Genomic DNA, 23821 nt, shown 5'->3' with positions numbered 1-23821 from the left:
AATAAAAACAAATACAAGCTAAGATCCTGGTGGAAACCCTGGGCTGGCGACAAGGGAACAGGGGATATCTATGCTGTCAGGTGGCTGAGGATTGAGCAGTCTCCCCACTTTCCCAAGGTAACAGAGCTGATTCTGAGATTCCTGCAGGAAGGAGGGATCTTCACAATCTACTTAGAGGGTCCCCACTTAGTAGCACCTCTTGTTTCCCAACAAGCAAATACAAAACTTTATAAGGAAGAATCCCCAAACTAGGCTCTCAAGATTCCCACATATGAAGTTAAACATAATAAGAGTTTAGAACACAGAATATAAGTCACCGTGAATAAGAGTCAGTGCAAGCCACCAAAAGATGTGAAGCCCAAGGACTTCAGATACTTTAATTCAGATTCAGGATAGAGACATGAACTATATATACTTTTTAAAAGAAATAAAAGGCAGACAAATTAGCAAGTAATAAGGGCCATAACAATGGTCTGGCAAAAATTTTTTTAAATGGAAATAAACCATTAAAAAAAAAGAGTAAAAACTCAACATATGCACTAAACATAAATTGGTCAAAATTGACGAAAGCTGGTGATCTGACAGATTTACATGAATTACACAACCCGATGAGCAAGAAATTTACAACATGAAAAAGAATTTAATAGATACAGAGGGACAGACTGAGAAGTTCTAACATAGATCTAAACTGAAATTCCAGGAGTAATAAAGAGTTGAAGAAAGGCCATATCTGAATGGATACCAACTAAGACATTTCCAGAATTAATAAAAAAGACCTGAACCCAGAGAGGTACAGGTAGTACAACACAGGTCTAGCAGGGGGAAAAAATGGAAATCCACAATTAGTCTGTAATGAAACTGCAAAACAACGAAAGATCTGAAAGCCACCCAGAGAGAAAAGGTAGATCACCCACAAAGAAAGACAACATGAGAGCTGACTTCTCAATAGCAACAATAAAAATCAAAGACAGTAGGAAATATCATCAAAATGCTGAGAGAAAATAACTTCTACCCTGACTCATGTGTATCCGGCAACACTATCTTTCAAGCAGGAAAAAAGAATATTAGAGACACAGACGATCTCAACAACACAATTAACTCTTAAATAAATGGGAATTTATCGAGTCTTGACATTCTACTCACGCAAAACTGGAAACTTGACAAAATCTGAATACGTACAAGATGATAAAACAAGTTTAAACAATATTTATACAATGAACATCAAATATCAAATGAACCACAGTCTCTAACCACAAAGCAAAATTATTTCCTGAATGAACCAAAAGAGATAAATGTTTAAAATTTTAAATCCCTGGATGATTACTTCCATTTTTACCAACAAGGTGAACTGAATGTCCTGACCAATCTGCTCACTGAAAGTAACTAAAAATGCTGAACAAAATATTTTTTAAAAATCTTCTTGAATGCTTCCATAAGCTGGGAAACAAAACAAAGCCTAAACGTACTCAGATAAAGTGGGCTATTGGAGAACTAGGGTCAGCTTATACCTTAAGGGTAGAACTGAAAACTAAACACATATGATTTAAAACATGACAACCAGCAAATAAAAGCAAGCAAAGGAATGATAAACAAAAATTCAGGATGATGTTTGCCTGAGTGGAGTGAAAGGGCAAGGGAGGGGGTGGAGCACAGGACATGGGACAGGGAAGTATCAGGATGCTCTTTTCATCTGAGCAGTAAGGTCATGGATAGTTGTCTTACTATTAATTTCACACCTGACCAAAGAATACAAGTATGAGATACTATAGAATCTAAACAATTACCAAGAATCAGTATCAACAAATTCTGGGGCCCGTATAAAATGATGAATTTATCTCAGAATCCAGTGAAAATTTCCACACACAAGTTCTTACATAATATCTCATCTGCATTCTCAGTTAAATATACTTTGGCTATAAAAAGCCGAAGGGGCCAATTATTTCTTTATACTCCCCCCCTTCATGTGTGTGTGTATTTAAATAGCACAAAATTCTGGATTCCTAACTAATTTTTCAACTTTGGAATTAAACTCTTTCCAAAGCTGGATATTGCCTTTGTAGGACAATTCATCGGTCACCCGTAATAGTTCTGGAATTTCCAAGCACGTACCAGGATAGATTCTGCATTGAGACTTTAAATAGCATTTAATGTAATACCTTCCACATCCATGAATGAGTATGCCTATTTATGACAGATGCGTAAGTTTAAAACTCAGCTGAATCTATTTAATGAACCTCCTGACAGACATCTGTAACATCTCCCATTTCTTTGTTACTTTCATATGCCTATGAGCATCCTTGGAAGTATATACACATGCGTAAACCTTGTTTTCTTTACAATAAATTCTTTTTTTTTTCAATGACCTGCAAACTTTTTATTGGTATAAGGGCACTCTGGTCCTACTGCCTCAATGCCTCAGAACTTTGGTGTCGTTGGTCTCAGACACCACTTTACCATCCACTATCCTGTGAGTCATGGTCTTTTGGGTGGTTTGCATGGAGTTGCTGCTGTCCAGGGCATCACCAAGATTGAAGTCTTCCCCGTCTTCCAGCAGGTGGCGGTAGGTGGCAATCTCAGCCTCCAGCTTGACCTTGATGTTCAGCAGGGCCTCGTACTCCTGGGCCTGGCGCTGCCCCTCTGCCCGGGTCTGTGCCAGCTCCGACTCCAGGTGCAGCAAGACCCCGTTGAGCTGCTCCATTTGCATGGCGTAGCAGGCCTCCACCTCCCTCAGGCTGTTCTCTAAGTTGGCCTTCACATTTCTCATGGAGTCCAGGTCTATCTCCAAGGACTGGACTGTATGTCTCAGCTCCGTGAGTGTCATCTCGGCAGCGTCGACCTCGGCAGACTGTGAGGTGACTACTGTGGTTCTATCCTCAATCTGCTGGGACCAGTACTTGTCCACATCCTCTCGGTTCTTCCAAGCCAGCTCGTCATACTTGGCCCGGATGTCCTCCATGATCTTGCTGAGGTCCTGGGATTTGGGGGCGTCTACCTCCACGGTCAACCCAGAGCTGGCAATCTGGGCTTGTAGGCCTTTTATTTCCTCCTCCTGGTTCTTCTTCATGAAGACCACCTCTTCCTTGAGAGCCTCAATCTCTGTCTCCAGCTGCAGCCGAGTGATATTAGTGTCATCAGTGACCTTGCGGAGCCCATGGATGTCACTCTTCACAGACTGGCGCATGGCCAGCTCTGTCTCATACTTGACTCTAAAGTCATCAGCAGCAAGACGAGCATTGTCAGTCTGCAGAACGATGTGGGCATTGTCCACAGAATTTGCAAAGATCTGAGCCCTCAGGTCCTCGATGATTTTGAAGTAATGCGCCCAGTCTCTGACCTGGGGCCCCTTCTTCTCCGTGTTCCCGGATTTTGCTTTCCAGCCTCCGATTATTGATCTCCTGGCTCCTCACTCTGTCCAGGTAGGAGGCCAGGCGGTCGTTGAGCTCTTGCATGGTCTCCTTCTCGGTCTGGATGCCCCCTATTCCTGCCAGACCCCCGGCCATCCCCGCGGCCAGGCCCCCAGACCCCCAGCCGCTCTGCATGCTGGTGGAGCGGGACACAGAGATCTGGGAGCCCAAGCCCCTGGCGCCTGCACAGACGCTGGCAGCGCTGCTGATGGGCCGGATGCTACGGCTGGGCACCTGGACGGAGCCCAGGGACCGGTAGTTGGTGGAGAAAGTGGTGGAGCTAGTGGTGAAACTCATGCTGTCGGCAGAAGAGAGCGAGAGGACAGGACTCAAGGGTCGGTGGGGCCTACAATAAATTCTTAAAAGTAGAATTATTACATCAAATCATATGAAACTGGCAACATTCAACTGTTTTTTCCTCACAAAAATGACAACGTCAATAGGGCCACCTAGGAGCTGTGGAGGATATGAACATATTTAAGGATCTTGGTATACTTGCCAATTCACCCGTTCTGACAAATCGCAGTATTTTCCTTCTTCCTCCCCTCCCCTTTGTGGCTTTAGCACTGCCTTTTCCTTCCTCCATTCAGTGTCACATGGGCATGAACAAGCAATGACTTGGGACACGACCATGACTATACTTTCTTTTAAAAATGTATGTACTTGATAAACTATTACAAAAGCATACATAAAACAAAAGTGATGAGAATAGAGGTAACTTAAGTGATGTTCTAGGACACTTTCTGGACTTTCTAAAAATGTGACAAATATTTAATAGTTTTTTTTAAAATTAAAAAGGGTGTATACGTACATAATGAGTGCAATGCACACCGTCTGGGGGATGGACATGCTTGAAGCTCTGACTCAGTGGGGGGACAAGGGCAATATACATAACCTAAACTTTTGTACTCCTATAATATGCTGAAATTAAAAAAAATTAAAAAGGGGACAGGGTGCAGAAGAGGAAATTGTAGAAATGAATGACAGCAGAAGGTGGGGAGGAAGAGCTGAAGGGTCATATAGTGAGCACAGAGGAAGGAAAAAGGCAAGTTGTGCACCAACCCATAATGTGCAGCTCACACTTGTATCTTGCTATGTAAATGGTAAGTGCTGAATCCTCCTAAGCCTGGTACAGTCTATAGACTGAAATTTTAAAAAATCACTGGGCAATTACATGGTAGAAAATTTTATGTATTCAGTGCATATTCTTTCAAGAAAAATTCCATCATTACACTTCACTTTCTCCTGTGATTTACAGACGCTACTCAATGGAATTATATAGACTGTAATAATATACATCCTATCAGCAAAAGAAAATTTGGAATACACTGGTATGCGCAGTAATAACTTTTAATCATATAGGTAGAAGCAAGGTCTTCCAACAAGGAAAAACTAGGACAACCTAATAACAGTGTGAACAAGGAACAAAAGAACAAAAAAGTCGCCAACTTTTAGGTTAGACTAGAAATTATAAAAAGGAATAACTATGAGCTATTTTGCCCTATATTATGCAGTTTGAAAACTGATGTAACTAACGTGGCCATATATTTTCTCAGTGGGTGGATTTTTTTCCAAAGAAATAATACCAATACTGATCTAGATCATCTACGAGAGGAAAATGCTGTATAAACATATCAGTTATTTAAATTCATGTTACCTCCTTCACCAAAATATGAAGTTCAATGTATTGTTAAAGGGAAAAGATGTATTAATACATATAAGAATCAGTTTATAAAATGGAAATCATTTTGCAGTATAAGCAGGCCTCCAGCAAACTCAGCTGGAATCTAAATATGCCTTCTCTCTTTCCACTTTGGCAAACTTAACTTCCACTTTTATCCAACACTATTATTGCAAACCCTCAAACCTTTCCATAAATCCCTTACCTAACACCTTGTATTTCCTTTATGATTTCTACCTCACAGACACGAAGAAAAAAGACATTTCCCCCCTAATGCTGGAAACTTCCTTAGCTTCGTGCTCTCTCAGTTTGAATCTTATGAGAACATCTACTGTTATCTCACACAGAGAAATAAAACAATTTACCTTCTTAACCCCCACTTATGAATCTAATCCATCATTGCTCTTTCCTGGCACTAAGCCTTGGACTTAAACAATAAGCCTTTTTCTTCTTTTCTTTTTTTTTTTTTTTGAGACAGAGTCTTGCTGTGTTGCCTGGGCTAGACTGAGTGCCGTGGCGTCAGCCTAGCTCACAGCAACCTCAAACTCCTGGGCTTAAGCAATCCTACTGCCTCAGCCTCCCCAGTAGCTGGGACTACAGGCATGCGCCACCATGCCCGGCTAATTTTTTCTATATATATATTTTAGTTGTCCAGATAATTTCTTTCTATTTTTAGCAGAGACGGGGTCTCGCTCTTGCTCAGGCTGGTCTCGAACCCCTGACCTCGAGCAATCCACCCACCTCGGCCTCCCAGAGTGCTAGGATTACAGGCGTGAGCCACCGCGCCCGGCTTGCTTCTTTATTTTCAAATTCCATTTTAGTTCAATCTCTGGGTCCTATCAGATTCATTCACTAAATTTGCTATTATATCCTTATGCTTTATATCTTTCTAATTTCTTGGCAGATTGGTTGAAGAGTCTCTAAATGTGCTTAGAGCCTTTTAAAAACCCAATCTCTCCCTCATCAGAGTGGTCTCATTAAAAAAAAAAATTCTGATGGAGGCATTCACTAATTAAATTCTATAAACTGTTCCCCAATAATCTATAGGAGAAAACTCATCTCTCTCATCAGCTTCTTATCATCAAATCATTTTAGCTCAGATTTAAATGAATCATGTTTTTTTCTCTCCCCTCCATGTTCTTTTCTAGAAAACACGACTCTTCTTACCTACAAAGTTGGAGACTCCTCAGATGATACTTTCCAGGGGAGTCACCTGGATACCAAACCTACCTGAGGTCATAGCACTGTGCTTACTAGCAGCATAGGATCAAACACAAAGTAATTGTTTACAATAATCCTCCACTAGACAGAAGAATTTAAAAGTGTGGATTATGCCATTAATTTCTGCATTACTGGTTCAAAGTAGATATTCAATATTTTTATTAAAACAAAAAATTACCAAGTACATGTAATGGCAAAATTATATGTACAAAAGTCTTTTGGGTATTCATTAGCCTTTTTTGGATATTTGCTAATACGAACAAGTAAGATTTACTTGGTTATAAAACTGTGTTAGTTAATTTATGCCACATGTATTTATTGCCTAACTAATGTTTTGTAAAAAGCAAAGCTACTCAGTGTAAAAATTTAACTTTAACTTTGTTATGCAAATTGCTATCAAGTTTATACAGGTATAACTGGCTCTGACAAAATTTTCTATATATAACAAATTTGTTGATGTTCAGGCATGATAATCGTATTTGAATTAGAGAGAGAGAAATGGTTGTGGACTCCACACAAAAGTATCTTTTAAGATTTGTTCAAGTGTACAAAAGTTCAAAAAATGTCAACAATTCATAATTTCTCACTGCTTAAAAGATTTTCACTGCCATACAGCCACAAATTTATATTCTCCCAAGTGTTAGGTTTAATCTAATTCTAAAATTTAAAAAATGTAATAAATAGGATTCAAAGAAACAAAGAAAAAGGTATATAAAAGCACTCTCCTATACCTGTTGATAGAAGAAATTCAAAGTTGGCTTGTCTTCTGTAAACTGGTTTAGAAATCCTTTTGGCAAATAACGAATCCTCAATTCATATCTAAAAAATAATTCCCAAAGTAGAACAATTAGAAATGTCATTTTCTCAATTCATAGCCTATAATTATAATATTATTGTGAATATGAATTGCTAATTAGTTTAAAAGATGATTGTAATCAATTGAGGTTTAAACGTAAACTTTTTATTTTTCAGCACAAAAAAGTTCACATATTATAAGTGTGATATCTCTTAGTGACTCTGCAAGGAGACAGAGCATGATCAGAAGCCCAGAAGTTCCTCCAACCCCATGGGTCACGCTCCACCACTGCTTAGGGAAGACTTAAGCTGACTTCTACCACATTCCACCAGCTTCCCTACATCTAAATTTACAACAGTGGAATCACACAGTATGTACCATTATTTGCTTAAAAAGTCAAGCTTTAGAATGGTCAAAACAACATCACCAGAACTCTCTTACTCATTCTCTTTATGTACATGTGTCTACCCATGTGAATGCTCTTATACATGTCTTCTGGTGAAAATATGTACACATTTCTGCTGCTTATATACCTAGGAGTACAATCACTAGGTCATAAGAAACATATATTAGCTTTAGCAGGTATTACCAAACAGCATGCCAACGAGGGTATAACAATTCACACACCCACCAGCAGCACAGGGGTGTTCCAGTTACATTATATCTTTGCCTCCACTTAGTATTTTCTAGTTTTTTCATTTTACTCACTCTGGATATACTGTAATAGTAGATAGTGGTTTTAATTGGAATTTCCATGAAGACTAATGAAAGAGAGCACTTCTTCATGTTTACTGGATATTTGGATATCTTCTTTTGTGAAGTGTCTATTCAAGCTTTCATTGTTTTTTTCCTACTGAATTGCTGCCTTTCCTTCCCCCACCCCCTACTGATTTGTAGGTGTTCTTTCTATATGCTGGATGACAGGCTTTTGTTAGACATAGTCAATATCCTCTCCCATTCTGTGGCTTGTCTTTCTTAAATGGTATCTTTTTATTATGATTTTTAAAAATTTTAATGGTATCTTTTCAGGAAGAAAAGTTTGACATACATACACAAGTTCTGTTTGAGATTCTGAAATGTCTATCTTATTAAAATACACAACTGGAAAACAATTAGGTTCCACTTCACTTTTACTCTCAGAAAGAGATCAATAACTTACTGTAGACATTCTACATTGGACATTATTTACAGACACCTAGTAACAGATTTCATTTATTTTGAATTTAGGACTTACCAGGTACTTCACAACTTTATGTGCACGATTTCTCTTAATCAATGTAATAATCAGGTAAGTATACATATTTGCATTTTGCAGACTAAAAAAATGATGCTCAGCAAGAATAAGTAATCAGCTCCAAGGTTACATGTTCAAGATTCAAACAGGTCACAGGAGGCTTTTGGTATTAATGTTACTCTCCTTTTAAGGAGAAGGAAACTGAGGTCAAAAATTAAACACTGGGCAGCCTGGTTCCACCTGCACTATCTTAACATTCAGCATCTTGATGCCGATGATGATATTAACTAACATTTATTAAATACTTAGTCTATGACAGAAACTGTGATAAGCATTTTACACAGATGCCTTCTTTTTAAGAGGAGCAGAAAGAACATGGACTCTGAATCAAGACTATCTATGCTTCAATTCTGGCCATGTCACTTGTATCACTGTCAGCCATTTCATTTCTGTGCCAAAATTTCCTCACATAAGAATGGTAGGAGAAATAAATGAGTCAGTAAACACAAAACACCCAGAACAGTCACTGACGTATCATAATAAATGGCCTCTAGGGTTTATTATTAGTAATCATTCAACAAATATTTATTTCAGCACCAATGACATCTCAGGTGAAGTTCTTGGGGTTAGAAAAGCATCAGTGAATAAAGGAGGCAAAGTGCTGGCTCTCGAAAAGTTTGTATTTTTGTGGCAGAAGACAGACAGCAAATAGAATATATATGAGGTGGCAGCAAATGTTATAAAAACAAATCAAAGCAAGAGGAGTAACAAACGATGAACTATTATTTTATAAAGAATAGTCAATGATGAACCCTCTGAAACAGTGATATTTAAGCAAAGATCTAAATAAAGGAGGTGAGGTAGGGAGTTATGCAGTTAAATGCAGGGAAAAGTGTTCCAATCAGATGGAACAGACTACCTAAATGTGCTGGGGCTGGAGGATGCTTGGCAAGGCAAATGCAGCTGGGGCAGATTGAGCAAGGGCAGTGAGTAGAAAAGAGGCTTCAGAGAGAGGTGGTATCACATATGTCCCTCAAGTCATGACTGTGAGGCACTTTCTCAGTGAGAAAGGAAGCCACTAGGCAGGCTGTGAGCAGAACAATGACATCACAGGATTTCCTTTTTTCAGGAATAGGGTATACCATGAAGAACAGACATTGGGGCCAAAGGAAGAAGTAGGGAGAGTAGGAGGTGACTGCAAGACTCTAGGTGAGAGACGATAACCAGGTTAATATTTACCCTATTTTCATAGATGGAGAAAATGAGTTATTAGGGGATTAAGCAACCTTCCCAAGGTCCCACAGCTATTAAGGGGGAGACATGGGATTCTTCTCCAGCAAGAACATGCGTGAATGTCCAAAGGCAAAATGAAACTAACAGAAGGTATCTGTGGCTTAAAAACAGAAGGGAATTTAAGTGAAATTTGCTCAGATGGAGTTAGGTAAGGCCTTTAGATCACCTTAAGAATTGTGGTCCCTGCTTCAACACACTATAGAGTTTAGCATATTTATTAATACAACCCTACTAAAACTTTCCTCAAGTTCACCTAATTCCAGCCCCATCACCTCACCTCAGTCCTGCAACAACTGACATCCACATTCTACTGCCCTAGAGCTGACTCTCCATTCCCCTCTCTTCTATGAAACTCATCATTTTCCCCACATTTTTTTTCACTATTTTAAGAGTCCGGTTGCATCTTGACACATATTTCTACTTTGCACCAGTTCATTACCACTTCTTACAGGCTTTGGACTTCTTCTTGCAAGGAAAAATATTCAATTCTCAACCAGCTGTGGAAAATGTCTTTTGCGATTTCATTGCCACTCACTCTCCAAGCTTCTTTGCTGCTGGCATAAACAAGCTACCCTTAAGATGGCAAAACTGTGTCAATGGTTTAGGCACATACTTTGATTAACTGGACTGCTTGTTTGATATATAATAAACTAAACCTTTGATTAGAAATAGGACATTTCATATTTAATGACCTAATACTAAGGCACAAAGAATCACCTTAATGGAGTAAAAAAAAAAACAAAAAACATCCTAAAAATGTTACTCTTCCTATAATGTATTAAAATAAATCAATAACCAATAATTTTTTCCTTAAGCACACATAGCTGAAACCTAACAATATACCCCTAAATAATCCTTGGGTATCTTTCAAAAATCTTGGAAGTAACAGAATACTATTAAGTTGTGACACACAGCCAAAGCAAAACTTAAATAACAATTTATAGGTCAAATACATTTATCAGAAAACATGAATGAATGAAAACAGGTGAGATAAATGTTCAATTGAGAAATACTAAATGAAAATAATAAAATATAACTCTCATAATAGCAACAAGCTATAGAATAAGAATTAACGTCATAAAGATGACACAAAAGCTTTGTGTAGAAAAGACATCAGAAGACATCAAAGACAAGGGATAGGAATGTCATTGGCAAAATCCAGATGAAAGGAAAATTGTACTAGAAGCAAAAGGGGAAAACTGGATAAAGATGATTAGAAAAGACTTAGGACACAACAAACATGTAGACCTAATTTGGAGCCTAATTCAAATAATTTAAGATTTTTTTCATGATATTTACTAAAGAATAAATTTGAATACTGACAGGATATTTTATGAAATTAAGAATAATTTTTGAAGATTTTATTTTTTTTCCACAATTTTTGGTGTCATGATGGAAAATGGTCCTTACATTTTAGAACAGTGGTTTTTAACTTTAGGAGATTTTGCCCCCTTCTCATTTCCTCTAGTGGACATTTGGCAGTAACTGGACACACTTTTGCTTGTTACAATGTGGGCGGGAGTGGGCTCCTGTCATTACTGAGTAGAAGCCATACAATGTATAGAACAGCTCACCCACAAGAAAGAATTTTCTGGCCCAAAATGTCAACAGTACTGAAGTTAAGAAACCCAGTGTTAGACATGTACTGAAATACTTATGGATGAAATGGTATGCGTGAAATTTACTACAAAACAATATACGGAGCCGGGGAGAAAAAGGTTGGAAACAAAATGACATGAATTGGTAATTGTTGAAAGTGGGCGGCAAGTGCATGGGGCTCCATTATTACAATTTTGTCTACTTTTGGATATATTTATATTATCTATAATAAAAATTAAAAACAAAAGAGAAAAGCATGCTATCATGCTATGGGAAGAGCATTTTGAAGTCTGAAATATTGCCATCAATTCATAACTTTGTTACCTAAAATGAGTCATATGTATCACTCATAATAAATCTGAAAACAGAATTGTCCAACACGTTTCAAAATTTCTCCAGTAAAAGAATTTGATGTTAGGCTGGGCGCAGTGGCTCACACCTGTAATCATAGCACTCTGGGAGGCAGAGGCGGAGGCAGGAGGATCGCTCGAGGTCAGGAGTTTGAGACTAGCCTGAGCAAGAGCAAGACCCCGTCTCTACTAAAAAATAGAGAGAAATTAACTGGACAACTAAAAATATATAGAAAAAATTAGCTGGGCATGGTGGCGCATGCCTGTAGTCCCAGTTACTCGGGAGGCTGAGGCAGGAGGATTGCTTGAGCCCAAGAGTTTGAGGTTGCTGTGAGCTAGGCTGACACCATGGCACTCGAGTCCGGGCAACAGAGTGAGACTCTGTCTCAAAAAAAAAAAAAAAAAGAAAGAAAATTACCAATAATATATATTTAAAAAAAAAAAGAATTTGATGTTAAAATATAAAAATATATTTCAAAATTATATTGAAAGGAATTATCAGGAAAATGCAAATTAATTGGCCAAATTTCAACAAACTTTTACATGATTGTGACTGGTAAGAAAAATCACTATCATGAGAGCAAACACAGTCAATGGTATCCTCCTTCTATTGAATTATGCATATCTTTGTAAAGAATGTTTTTAGGTATGACAATCATTAAAAATGGAAAAGAAATAAACAGAACCTGGAACAAAAACCTTAGAATCAAATCTTATAGTCAAAACTGTTCAACCAAGATTTTCTGAAAAGTGAACCATACCTAATCACTTTCATTAATTAGTAATATTTTGGTAAAAGTAAGTAATTTTACTTTATCATATACTTTTTAAATTTCTGGTTTTATTTATATTTTATACCCTAAATTATATAATCAATGTATTATGTATGAATAAACAAAAAACTGATTAAAGATGAGAGACAACAAAGATAGGAAGACCTAACATTGTAAAACATGCAACATTTCCCCATGTTATCTCAAGAATATAATTCAATTCCAGTCATTTTCAGTATTTTGGGGGAGGAGGGAACCCTTAGAGAGATAATGATCCATAAATAACTAAGAATTTGGGGAAAGAAAAGAATTCAGAGAGAAGCCCAGCTCTGAAGCTACAAAGCCAAGAGAAGGAAGGAAGGTAGAAGAGAGGAAGGCAAGTGGGAGAACAGAGAAGGATCCTGGAAGAGAAAGAACAGGAGAAGAAACAAAATCATATAACCTAGGATTAAATTATAAAATTGGTGGGCAGAGCTTCCTTTTTCATTCTCTTATATACTGCCATGGCAACCCATGATCATACCAAAGGCAGGGAGTGGGAAGGTAAGGTGAAGAGTCTAAGATTTCAAAGGAAAGAATGGTAAATCAATTTGTCTTTGTCAGTGTCTGGTACAGAAACATTCAGTAAATGTATAATAAATAAATCAGTTAATTTCCAAATCCATCCTGTTTTGTAAAGGTGTCATTTCCAAACCTGTCAAAGTGTTCCTCTGTTTACTGCCTCTTATTGCCTTAAATCTTTTTAAGAACTCTTGTTGAATTCATTATAACGAAAGACTGGCTTTTCAAATTAATGTGTATTTTTATGGAATGTCATTTCAAGATAACAAACTTAGAAAACTGTATCAAAATACAATCTAAAAAGTATTCAATTATCATTCATTTTCTTTTGTCATCTATGAAAAAAAATCACCTTTCCTCTATACAAAAGACTTTTTTCTCCTGCAAAAGGTCTGGGGGAAAAAAGTCCTCTCTGTCCAGAGTGAAGAGCTATTAAGCAGCACTGAAGAGAGGTGTAGAAGAATGTGAACCACATCTTGATAACAACAAAAAGGATTTTCTTTTTCACTTGCTGTGAAAAAGCCCCACAATGCTTTCTCAAATGCCAAGAGCTTTCTCTTACACCTGGCCCTCAAAGCCCTGAATTCAGCATCTGAAAGGACTTATATCTGATTAACCCAGTCAGAAGCCAAACAGAACATCCCATGTAGGTGATTTCAAATAACTAAAATTTAGTAAGTAAAATTTATTTATTTATGTGCAAAACTTTAAATCTGTTTAAAGGAAATCTCTCCACAACTGTGTGATACCTTTTGCTGTATTATAAACTACGTACGGTACCATAATTTAAACTTTTTTGGCTGACTCAAATACTACTCACTTAACTAGGCTCTCCCAGTAGCCCAGGAACAGGTAAGTTCCCACTTGCCCTTGGACTGACTGGGAAAGTGCCGGGGACAGGCAGCCACACATGCACACTACTGGAGTGATTTTCAAATTTGGCCTCAGACCCTAAGATTCAGCACAAGTTCCTTTGGAGCCTGTGGGGATTGGGAGGAGCTGGTGGCAGCCCCTGCTGAGGCTCTGGGCCTTCCAATTACCTGCAATGGAATTTATCATCCCCTTATTTACATGTTCCATATGGTCTTACCAAACACAAGTGTTTCCAACAATATTCCTGTAAGGTTTTTTTTTTTTTGCTTTTTACTTTATAAGAAGCCAATCATGCTGTACGTCATCTTCTGGGACCTTTATTTTTTTAATTGAGGTAAAATTTACATAACAAAATATTAACCATTTAAACTGTGCAATTCATAAAGTTGGGCTGGAACTTACTTTGTCACACGATGTTATATGACTAAGCTTCATCCATATTGTTGCATGTACCTATACTTGATTTTGACTTGTGCAACATTCCCCAAGTGACTGAACTGTGATAGCTTATTCTATGAAAATTCTTGCATCTCTAGCCTAGTACAGAAACCACAGCTAGAGTTATTCAAAGATTGAACCTGAAGTGGAACAGCAGGATGGCAGGGTATGTAATGGCCTGATTTTCATCAAGTTACTAAAACCTGTTTTCCCAAATGGTTTTACCAATTTACATCCTCCCTTGCAGTGTAGACGAGACCCTGTCAGATCTACAACCTCTCCAGCTATCGATACTGTCAGACAACTTACTTTTTGCCAACTGGAGACAGAATTTCACTGTGGTCTAGATATGCATTTCCCTGATCAATGATGTCAACAGCACCTTCTATGATTACTGGCCAAACTTGTTTTCTCTTTTATGAAAATGCCTTCATGTCTCTTGCTCATTAATTATTGAGTTATATGCAATCTTCATAATGATCAGAACTCCTCACACCACTCTTTGTTGACTAAGTGTGTTACAAGTATTTTCTCCCACCTTGCACCTTGTTTTAGTATAATTCTTTTGTGTGTGTGTGTATTTAATCTTAATGAAGTAAAATTTGCCATTCTTTTTATAGTTAACACTTTGGGGATCTTAAGAAAATCTTCCTACCCTCAGGGCCAGAGACATATTCAACTATATTTTCCAATAAACTTTTTAAAAATTTGGCTTGTGATGTTTCACTATTTGTCCACCTCAATGTGGATTGCTGTGTACTGTTTGAGGTAGGATCCAATTTTGTTGTTGCTCTTCTTCCTACATGGATAGCCACATATCAAAAATCAGTGCTTTTTTCCCCCAATGACATGTCATGACACCTTTCTGAGGTCATCCTACCTGAGACAGTTATGACCAAATATGTTCACTGCAAGTTGGCTTACTGAGGTGTCTGAAGAAATGAAGACTCAAGTGAACAAGTTTATATCTCAGGCGTATTCAACAATATGAATAGACTCTATAGCAGACAGCACAGAACAATCTGTTCAAAATCCTCACAGAAATGGAAATTTATACCCCATTATATTGATGAATTCTGGTACTTTATCATTTTAATATTAAGATCAGACTTGTCAGAATTAAAGCCAGATCGTAGCACTTTGGGAGGCCAAAGCATATCTGCTTGAGGCCGGGAGTTTAAGACCAGCCTGAGCAAGACTCTGTCTCTGCAAAAAATAGAAAAATTGGCTGGGTGTGGTGGCATGTGCCTATAGTCCCAGCTTCCAGGAGGCTGAGGCAGGAGGATCGCTTGAGCCCGGAGTTTGAGGTTACAGTGAGCTATAATCACACCACTGCACTCTAGCCTGAGAAACAGAGTGAGACCTGTCTTTAAGGAAAAGGAAAAAATAAAAAAAATAAAAAGAATTGTATTCAATAAGAATTCCTGCAGGTATTTTTATCTAACTTTTAGATATATTTTTTTTTTGATACAGAGTCTCACTCTATTGTCCCTCAAGTGCCGTGGCGTTAGCCTAGCTCACAGCAACCTCAAACTTCTGGGCTCAAGCGAACCTCCTGCCTCAGCCTCCCGAGTAGCTGGGACTACTACAGGCATGCACCACTACACCTGGCTAATTTTTTCTATTTTTAGTAGTGACAGGGTCTTGCTCTTGCTCAGGCTGGTCTCAAACTCTCGAGCTCAAGCTATCATCCCACCTCGGCCTCCCAGGATGGTAGGATTACAGGCGTGAGCCACCGTGCTCAGCCTCTAACTTTTAGATATTCTTACATTTTAAATACTTACTTAACTAACTATGGATCCTCTCTAGCCATTGGTATAAACTAACCAAACTAAATTCTCAACGAGTATTTTGTTAGCTTGGTTCTATCTGATAAATTTGAAAATACAGCTATATTTCTTCAATGAACTCTGTAAATCAGACATTTCATTCAATTTAGGATTTGTTCACCTAAACATGTTGGTTTTACTTTAAAAATGTCTATCCTCATCGATATAGTGTCTTGGAATACAAGTTACTGAAACTCTGAATGTATTCTTCCATCTATAATTATCTTTATTTCTGCAGCATTTTATAAGAAAACGAGAACACCAGTGGAGGAAGCCCATTTTTACAGGTTACCCTGTTCTCAAAATTAAGTATTTTACAAGTATGATTTTCTACTTACATCTTGATTTACTTAATAATGAAAAAAATTATTAGGGGGAAAACCAAGAGAAAAGGACACTTATAAGGAATTCTTTTTTTCTTTTTTTTTGGAGACAGCGTCTCACTCTGTTGTCTGGGCTGGAGTGCAGGCAGTGTGATTATAGCTCACTGCAGCCTCAAACTCCTGGGCTCAAGTGACCCTCCCACCTCAGCCTTTTAAACAGCTGGGATTACAGGCACGTGCCACCACACTCAGCTAATTTTTAAAATTTTTTGTACAGATGAGGGTTTTGCTATGTTGCCTGGCTCAAGCCATCCTCCCGCCTCACTCCCAAATGCTGGGATTACAGATGTGAGCCATTATGTGCAGCCAACAATTATAGGGAATTCTTTTAATTCACCTTGAAATAATTTCAGTTTCCCTAATGTTTCAGTAGGAGCCACTAAGAGATCACTTACTAATTATTTTAATACTGCATTTGAATATCAAATATACACCCACTCTTTGTAGGTGAGCTCTAGATTACTGGGCATAATAAAACAAGTTATGTAACCCATTGATACGGTAATTAGGTGTGGTCTCCTCATAGGCACATCAGGTCCTACTACATTAAAGGATGACAAAAGATGAAAAAGTAGAAAGATTTGGGCTTGAGTTCTATCTAGAGCAAAGACTGAAACAAAGCAACACTGATGAGAAATGTGACTAGCAAAAGACCGTCACAGTGGACTGAAATCAGATGGCTCAAGGAATGTAAAGTTAATCATCCCTCAAAGCCAGACTAAAGAGAAGTCTGGAAGAGATGTCTGGTTAATAATTACCAACCAATTTCGTTTATACAGGAGTTGCAATGACAAGTGGTGTGAAAATTAAGCATATACATTCATCCTCTTATGTATGTTTTTAATACACATAACAAATCAAGTGTGCATCACACCAAAGTAGGTTTAGCATCTTACTTCCACTCTTCTGGTGGGTGGGCAAGCTCATACTTCTCCCTCACACTGGAGACGCCCATATCCACGTGAAGCCAGTGAACCTCCTCTGACCGCAGGTGACTGAGGCGGAATCCGTAGCAGGCCACGTGCTTCACTTTGTGACTGTCCACTATCTTCTGAATGATGCCCTAAAACATACCCCCCACAAAAATGACTGTTATAAACTGGGAAAAAAAAAAAACCTATATGCTAAAAAATAATGCAATGTTCATTTGAGCACGTTATCAGAAATCTTTGGTAAAAGTATCAAGTTAAATAAATTACTTAGGAATCTTTGTTTCTCAAATAGTAGTTTTATGAACAAGGAAAAGTTCTGAAAAATACAAAATATACTCTTCCCCTTTAATAATAAACAAGGCATGTAAACTTAAAAAGGCATTTCTGCAACTCTACCATTATCACCGCCCAAACCTGTCAAAGCTTGCCTTCAGTTACCACTATCTAAGGACTAGACCCGAGGAGGGGATTACACTTTCTCAACCAAGGAGATCATATTGTTCAAGATCAGGCTGCAACATTAATATCATTTTTTAAAAAACACACTCAGAAACATACAATTAAGGCTCTGTTTCTGTTGGTGTTGAAGATATATATGAAAAGTTCTTTGAATTTGGGCCTAATCAGTTTGTTACTTGTTCTTTATAGATTAACATGTAGCAATCTAAAATACTCCCCCAAATCTAATGCTTGAGTTCAGAGAAGAAGGTAACCTTTGAATGAAGTCATCAGAGAAGGTTTCCTAAGAAGGTGAAATTTATCCTGGGCTGTGGACAGATAAGCATTAGAACAAACTCTTCCCTTTACCTGCCTAGGTATGAAAGCTGGGTTAAAGCATGTTTGTAAATGGGCAGCATGTATGGAAGACTCACTTGGGAATGTGATGGAATGCCTGCTGCCCTTTTACGTTAGGTTATACAAATCACAACCACTCTAATTTTCTAAATCTTTTAGGTGATTAAGAAAAGTTTTTGTTGGCCGGGCGAGGTGGCTCACGCCTGTAATCCTAGCCCTCTGGGAGGCCGAGGTGGGTAGATCGCTCGAGGTCGGGAGTTCGAGACCAGCCTGAGCGAGACCCTGTCTCTACTAAAAATAGAAATAAATTATCTGGACAACTAAAAATACATATATAGAAAAAATTAGCCGGGCATAGTGGCGCATGCCTGTAGTCCCAGCTACTCGGGAGGCTGAGGCAGTAGGATCGCTTCACCCCAGGAGTTTGAGGTTGCTGTGAGCCAGGCTGACGCCACGGCACTCACTCTAGCCCAGGCAACAAAGTGAGACTCTGTCTCAAAAAAAAAAAAAAAAAAGAAAAAGAAAAAAGAAAAGTTTTTTTAAATGATGCTGACACTAAAATGAAAATGTCTATGAAAGAAAATCATCACTGGTTTTTAAGAGTTAGCAATTAATTGAAGCTATAATATAACTTATAATTTAAGAACATCTTAAGAGTTCCTGCACTGGCTGGGTGCAGTGGCTCATGCCTGTAATCCCAGCACTTTGGGAGGCTGAGGCTGGAGGATTGCTTGAGCCCAGGAATTTGAGGCTGCAGTGAGCTATGATTGTGCCACTGCACTCTAGCCTGGGTGACAGAGCAAGACCCTGTCTAAAAAAGAAGTTCCTGCACTAACCAAATATTTCTTTATTATGACACAATGCTGTTGATGATATGATAAAGGATATATTCCCAGACCTCTCCACAAGATAAATTATAACACATACCACATACAAAAAGTGTCAGAAACCCATTATGTGTACACTAAGGACACATGCTGCTGTGTTGTGCTCGTGGTACCAGTACTTCGTGGAGCAGATCTCCCAGGGCACTGAGTGGATGAAGTGGTACCATCACACTCCCTTTAAGAGGACTCAATCCCAGGTACAAAGTTGTATAAGAAGCAAGGAAAGTGGCAGAGAGAGGAACAGGGGGAGGGACAGAAGAAGGTTGTAAACATGGATTCAGAGGGAAAGCATGAATAAAGGACCAGTCTTGGCAGAGTCAAAGACAGCTTGGAAAGAAGATGAATTCTTATCAGGACAGGAAGGACATTTGTAGCTTATAGACTTCCATGCAGAAATGAGACATGCATACAATGTCCTTTCTGGCTTTTTGATCCAAGACCTAGAATTCCCAACAGAGGCACTGTAAATGACAATACCCTACATAAAAGTATCCAGATGGAGCCGAATCCAGCCAAAGTTCCAGTCTCCTAATATTGTGTTGGGGGGGGGGCGCATTTTGTCTAGAGGAAAGAGTATCTTTTAATAATTCTCTCAAAGGTGATTTCTGCAGCTTCTCCTGGCCAACACCAATCCCTGAGCAACAAAGGACAGGAGCTGGCACCTCTCTGAAACTCCCACAAAAGTACCTTTGTTTCCCTGTTCTAGCTCTGCCAGTTCAATACCCAGTGCACACCAACTCTTGGTAAAGTACAGGCTGACCATGTCTCCTTACTCCACAGCTCATTGCTACAACCGATTCAGAGCAAACTCTCTCCTGTCAGAGCTATAATCCATGTCTACAGCTATGTCTAATCATCTGTCTCCATTCATGGGATCTATCCTTCCCTGTCCAGATGTTGAGTGTAAGGTACTAGAGGGCACAAATCATTTCTTATACTTCTATTCTTCACTATTCACACCCTAGGAGAAATCCCACCTTCTCTGGGCACCTTCCCTGATGACCCCATGAAAAGTCACCTTCATCTCCTCTGAACTCACAGGGAACACAGAAGAGCCCACTGGCAGCAAACCTGTCTCAATTAGACAGGCTTAGCCCAGAACTATGGTGTTTACTAGGGGAAAAGCAGGTTTCTAGTCTTGGAGTTTTATGGAATGCATAGAATTTTGGTCCATTCACCCCATCACACTCCCTGAAGAGACCCAGGATGATTTCAAGTCTGGGTTTGATAATAAAGTGCTCCCATACATTAGTACCTTATGACTAAACCAGGTTTCAACTTTCACTCACCACTAAACAATGAAAAGCAATAAACACATGGAAATTTCCTTTTCTTATATTAGGTCATTAAGTATGAAATGTCCAATTTCCTTAAGTACTAAGTTTGACAGTTCTTATCTCTGACATTTCACTTTGACACTATTTGTTTTATTTTCTATTGTGAAGGTATATCCTCAGTCTTTCAAACACATTTTGGCTTCTGATTACCTTTCACATTTTTTAGAGCAATTTTTGTGAAACTATTCACAAAATTCGTGTTATTTTTGAATATGAGTTCCATCATGTAACCAATGCAATGCAAACAGCTCGAAGTATCATAAAAGTGTTTGGGAAGGATGTGGCTAATGAACACACAGTACATTGATGGTTTGAGAAGTTCCATTCTGGAAATTTTAATTTTGAAAGTGAGCCAGGTGGGTGACCTGAGTCCAGGATGGATAACGATGAGCTGAAAGATGTAGTGGAAGCAAATCCATCGCCACGTATGCGTGAATTAGCAGCAAGGTCTGATGTTACTATTCTAACAATATTGGACCATTTGAAACAAATCGGCAAGGTAGAGAAGCTGGATAGATAGGTTCCACATAAATTAAATGAGCATCAGAAGAGTAATCATCTCAAACCTTGCCCTTCATTGTTGTAACAATGTAAAGGCGAACCATTTCTATGCTGTATTGTTATGTGTGATGAAAAAGAGATTTTTTTTGACAATGACAAGCATTCACCACAATGGTCAGAAAAAGATGAAGTGCCGAAACACAGTCCCAAACCGAATATTCATCAAAAAAAGCTAACGGTGTCTATTTGGTGGTCCAGCACTGATATGCTCCACTATAGCTTCATGAAACCCAGTCAATCAATGACAGAGGATGTCTACTGCAACCAACTGAATGAAATGATGAGGATGCTTGCAATTAAGAGCCGAGACTGGCCAATAGAGACAGGCTAATCTTCCTGTAAGACCACATGTTGCACAAACAATGCTACTCAAACTACAGAAGCTGGACTTGGAAACTCTGTCATCCACTGTATTCACCAGACCTTGCACCAACTGACTACCACTTCCCCCAGGCTTTGGACCTGGACTTCTTGCAAGGAAAAATATTCAATTCTCAACAAGCTGTGGAAATGTCTTTTGCAATTTCATCATCACTCGCTCTCCAGGCTTCTTCGCTGCTGGCATAAACAAGCTACCGTTAAGATGGCAAAACTGTGTCAATAGTTTAGGCACATACTTTGATTAATTGTACTGTTTCTTATTTGAGATATAATAAACTAAACGTTTGATTTGAAATCGGACATTTCATATTTAATGACTTTTTTTTTTTTGCTTTTTCATTGTGCTTCCATATTGCACTCTATCCTATTTCTCAATTTCTAGCACCTTTATAAATTTCTCCGATAGCACCAAACATGAATACACAAGGTACTTAAATAATGTGGTGCTGAACACAAATACACAGTAACTTGAGTAATTTTGAGAACCAAATATTTGGTTCTATTTAATTCAACAAATAACTTTGAGAGCTAAATATTTAGTGAGGGATGCATATTCAACAAACACAATAACACTACCATTTCCATATAAACATACACAAGTACATCTGTGTAGTACTTCTGGAATACATATATTTACAATAAAAGTGACTGTCTCTAGGGAGATAACAGGCCATGGGTTTATAATATGCCCCTCCCTAAAAGTAGCTGAAGTAAATGTGTATTTCTCCTTCTGGCTTTGATGACCCATGACAATCTAGTCCTGAAGAACATAAAACAGTATTTGGCTACTCTAAAACCTTTGCCTCTTCATTTATCTCATATCCCAGGCTTCAGAACTATACAATTTTCCTGACAAAAGTCTCATAGTAGATATTCCTGGTAGAATAATTCTTTTTAAGATTGAAAATAAAAGAAGCTGATGTTCACATCATGCTTATATTTTATCAGGAACATAGCAGTAAATGTACATAGTCATTTTACCACCAACAAAGAGATATTTTCTTGTTTTGGGGGAGAAAGGAAAGTGAAAATGCAAACAATACTGCTTAGAACTTCCTTCTAGCTGTTGTCATACATATGTATAAGCATTGCACAGAAATAGACATGCTGGGTCAGTATCTACTTAACTGAAACATTTTGATAAATACAACACAACTGTACCAATTACACTTGACACATAATGTTAATGTCCTTCATCCACATTAATAATGAATAAAACTAGGCCAGGCGCGGTGGCTCACACCTATAATCCTAGCACTTTGGGAGGCCAAGGCGGAAGGATTGCTCGAGGTCAGGAGTTCGAGACCAGCCTGAGCAAGAGCGAGACCCCGTCTCTACTAAAAATAGAAAAGAAATTATCTGGCCAACTAAAATATATATATAGAAAAAAAAAAATTAGCCGGGCATGGTGGCACATGCCTGTAGTCCCAGCTACTCGGGAGGCTGAGGCAGTAGGATCATTTAAGCCCAGGAGTCTGAGGTTGCTGTGAGCTGGGCTGACGCCACGGCACTCACTCTAGCCCAGGCAACAAAGCAAGACTCTGTCTCAAAAAAAATAAAAATAAAAAATAAAAAAAATAATGAATAAAACTAATCTTAAAATGATTATCAATTTGATGACCCCCTCCAAACCCCTGGCATTTCATTGTTATGATAATTTACATTCCTGATTTTCCAATTTCCTAGTGAGATGAGGCTGTAATTTTGTTCATTTATAAAAGTTTTTATTTTGTGATTTTGCTTGGTTCAATTTGGTCATTTATCTTTCAGATAGTACTTTGAACCAAAATGACCTTTACCAGTGTTAGAAACAGGTCATGTGACTCTGTCCTTCATGTTCATTCTTTCATGAATGTTCATTCATTCACTGAATATCTAATGTGCCCACTGCACACATATTAGTGACACAATGATGGATAAGACCCAATCCTTACCCCAAAGTCTTAGAGTCTCATAGGAGGAAGACATGGTAACGAATATGTACAAATGAGTATTAAGTGGTCTGCAGGAAAGGTGGAGGAGGGGAAGACAAAAGAGATATTTGATATTTTTAGCTATCTTCTCACAATTTTCAGATTACTATAAGAGATATCTGAAGCAACACATATTGTTTACACTGTTCTTCTCATTATTTCCTCCTAAGAATTACCAAATATATTCATCAGTACTGATCCTTCTATACTGTGCAGTATCTTTTTCTCAATGTGTTTCTTTTTCAGATACTCTTCACAGCTGGAAAACCAATGAATTTCTACCATTCTTCTCTGATCATAACCTGTACTGCCAGGAGCCTATTATCACTGAGTTATTGGAAAAAAAATAAAATGAAAAAAAAAAAAAAAGATCCAAAATTCAAATGCTATTCTCCACACATTTCTTCTTCGTCTTGGTTCAGATGTAGACTAAGTGTCCTGCTAAAAGTCCTCCATAACCAATAACGCACTTTTGTCTCTTGATGGTCCATAGTGACTGTATTAGTTCCTTATTGCCACT

The 23821-nt window shown here is 38.2% G+C and overlaps 2 protein-coding genes across 11 annotated transcripts in view; both read right to left on the bottom strand.

Moving 5' to 3' along the window:
- PTK2 (protein tyrosine kinase 2) overlaps positions 1–23821 on the bottom strand; it is a 258855-nt gene that overhangs the window by 153365 nt on the left and 81669 nt on the right. For 7 of the 10 annotated variants that reach the window (XM_045560796.1, XM_045560797.1, XM_045560799.1 and 4 more), the window contains 2 exons: positions 17332–17498; positions 7038–7125 (listed from right to left, as the gene is read on the bottom strand). In XM_045560796.1, coding sequence (XP_045416752.1) covers positions 7038–7125; positions 17332–17498 — 255 coding nt within the window. The remainder of the gene's footprint in view (positions 1–7037; positions 7126–17331; positions 17499–23821) is intronic. The other 3 variants (XM_045560800.1, XM_045560801.1, XM_045560802.1) reach the window with 1 other exon arrangement.
- On the bottom strand, positions 2369–3790 carry LOC123644600 (keratin, type I cytoskeletal 18-like). Its single transcript, XM_045560804.1, is given in 2 exon segments — positions 2369–3353; positions 3355–3790. Coding segments are annotated over 2 exon segments (1293 nt in total). The 5' UTR covers positions 3702–3790; the 3' UTR covers positions 2369–2407.

This window comes from Lemur catta, chromosome 9, assembly GCF_020740605.2.
Source record: "Lemur catta isolate mLemCat1 chromosome 9, mLemCat1.pri, whole genome shotgun sequence".
In the NCBI taxonomy this organism is placed as follows: Eukaryota; Metazoa; Chordata; class Mammalia; order Primates; family Lemuridae; genus Lemur; species Lemur catta.
This window is presented reverse-complemented; position numbering and strand designations above follow the sequence as displayed.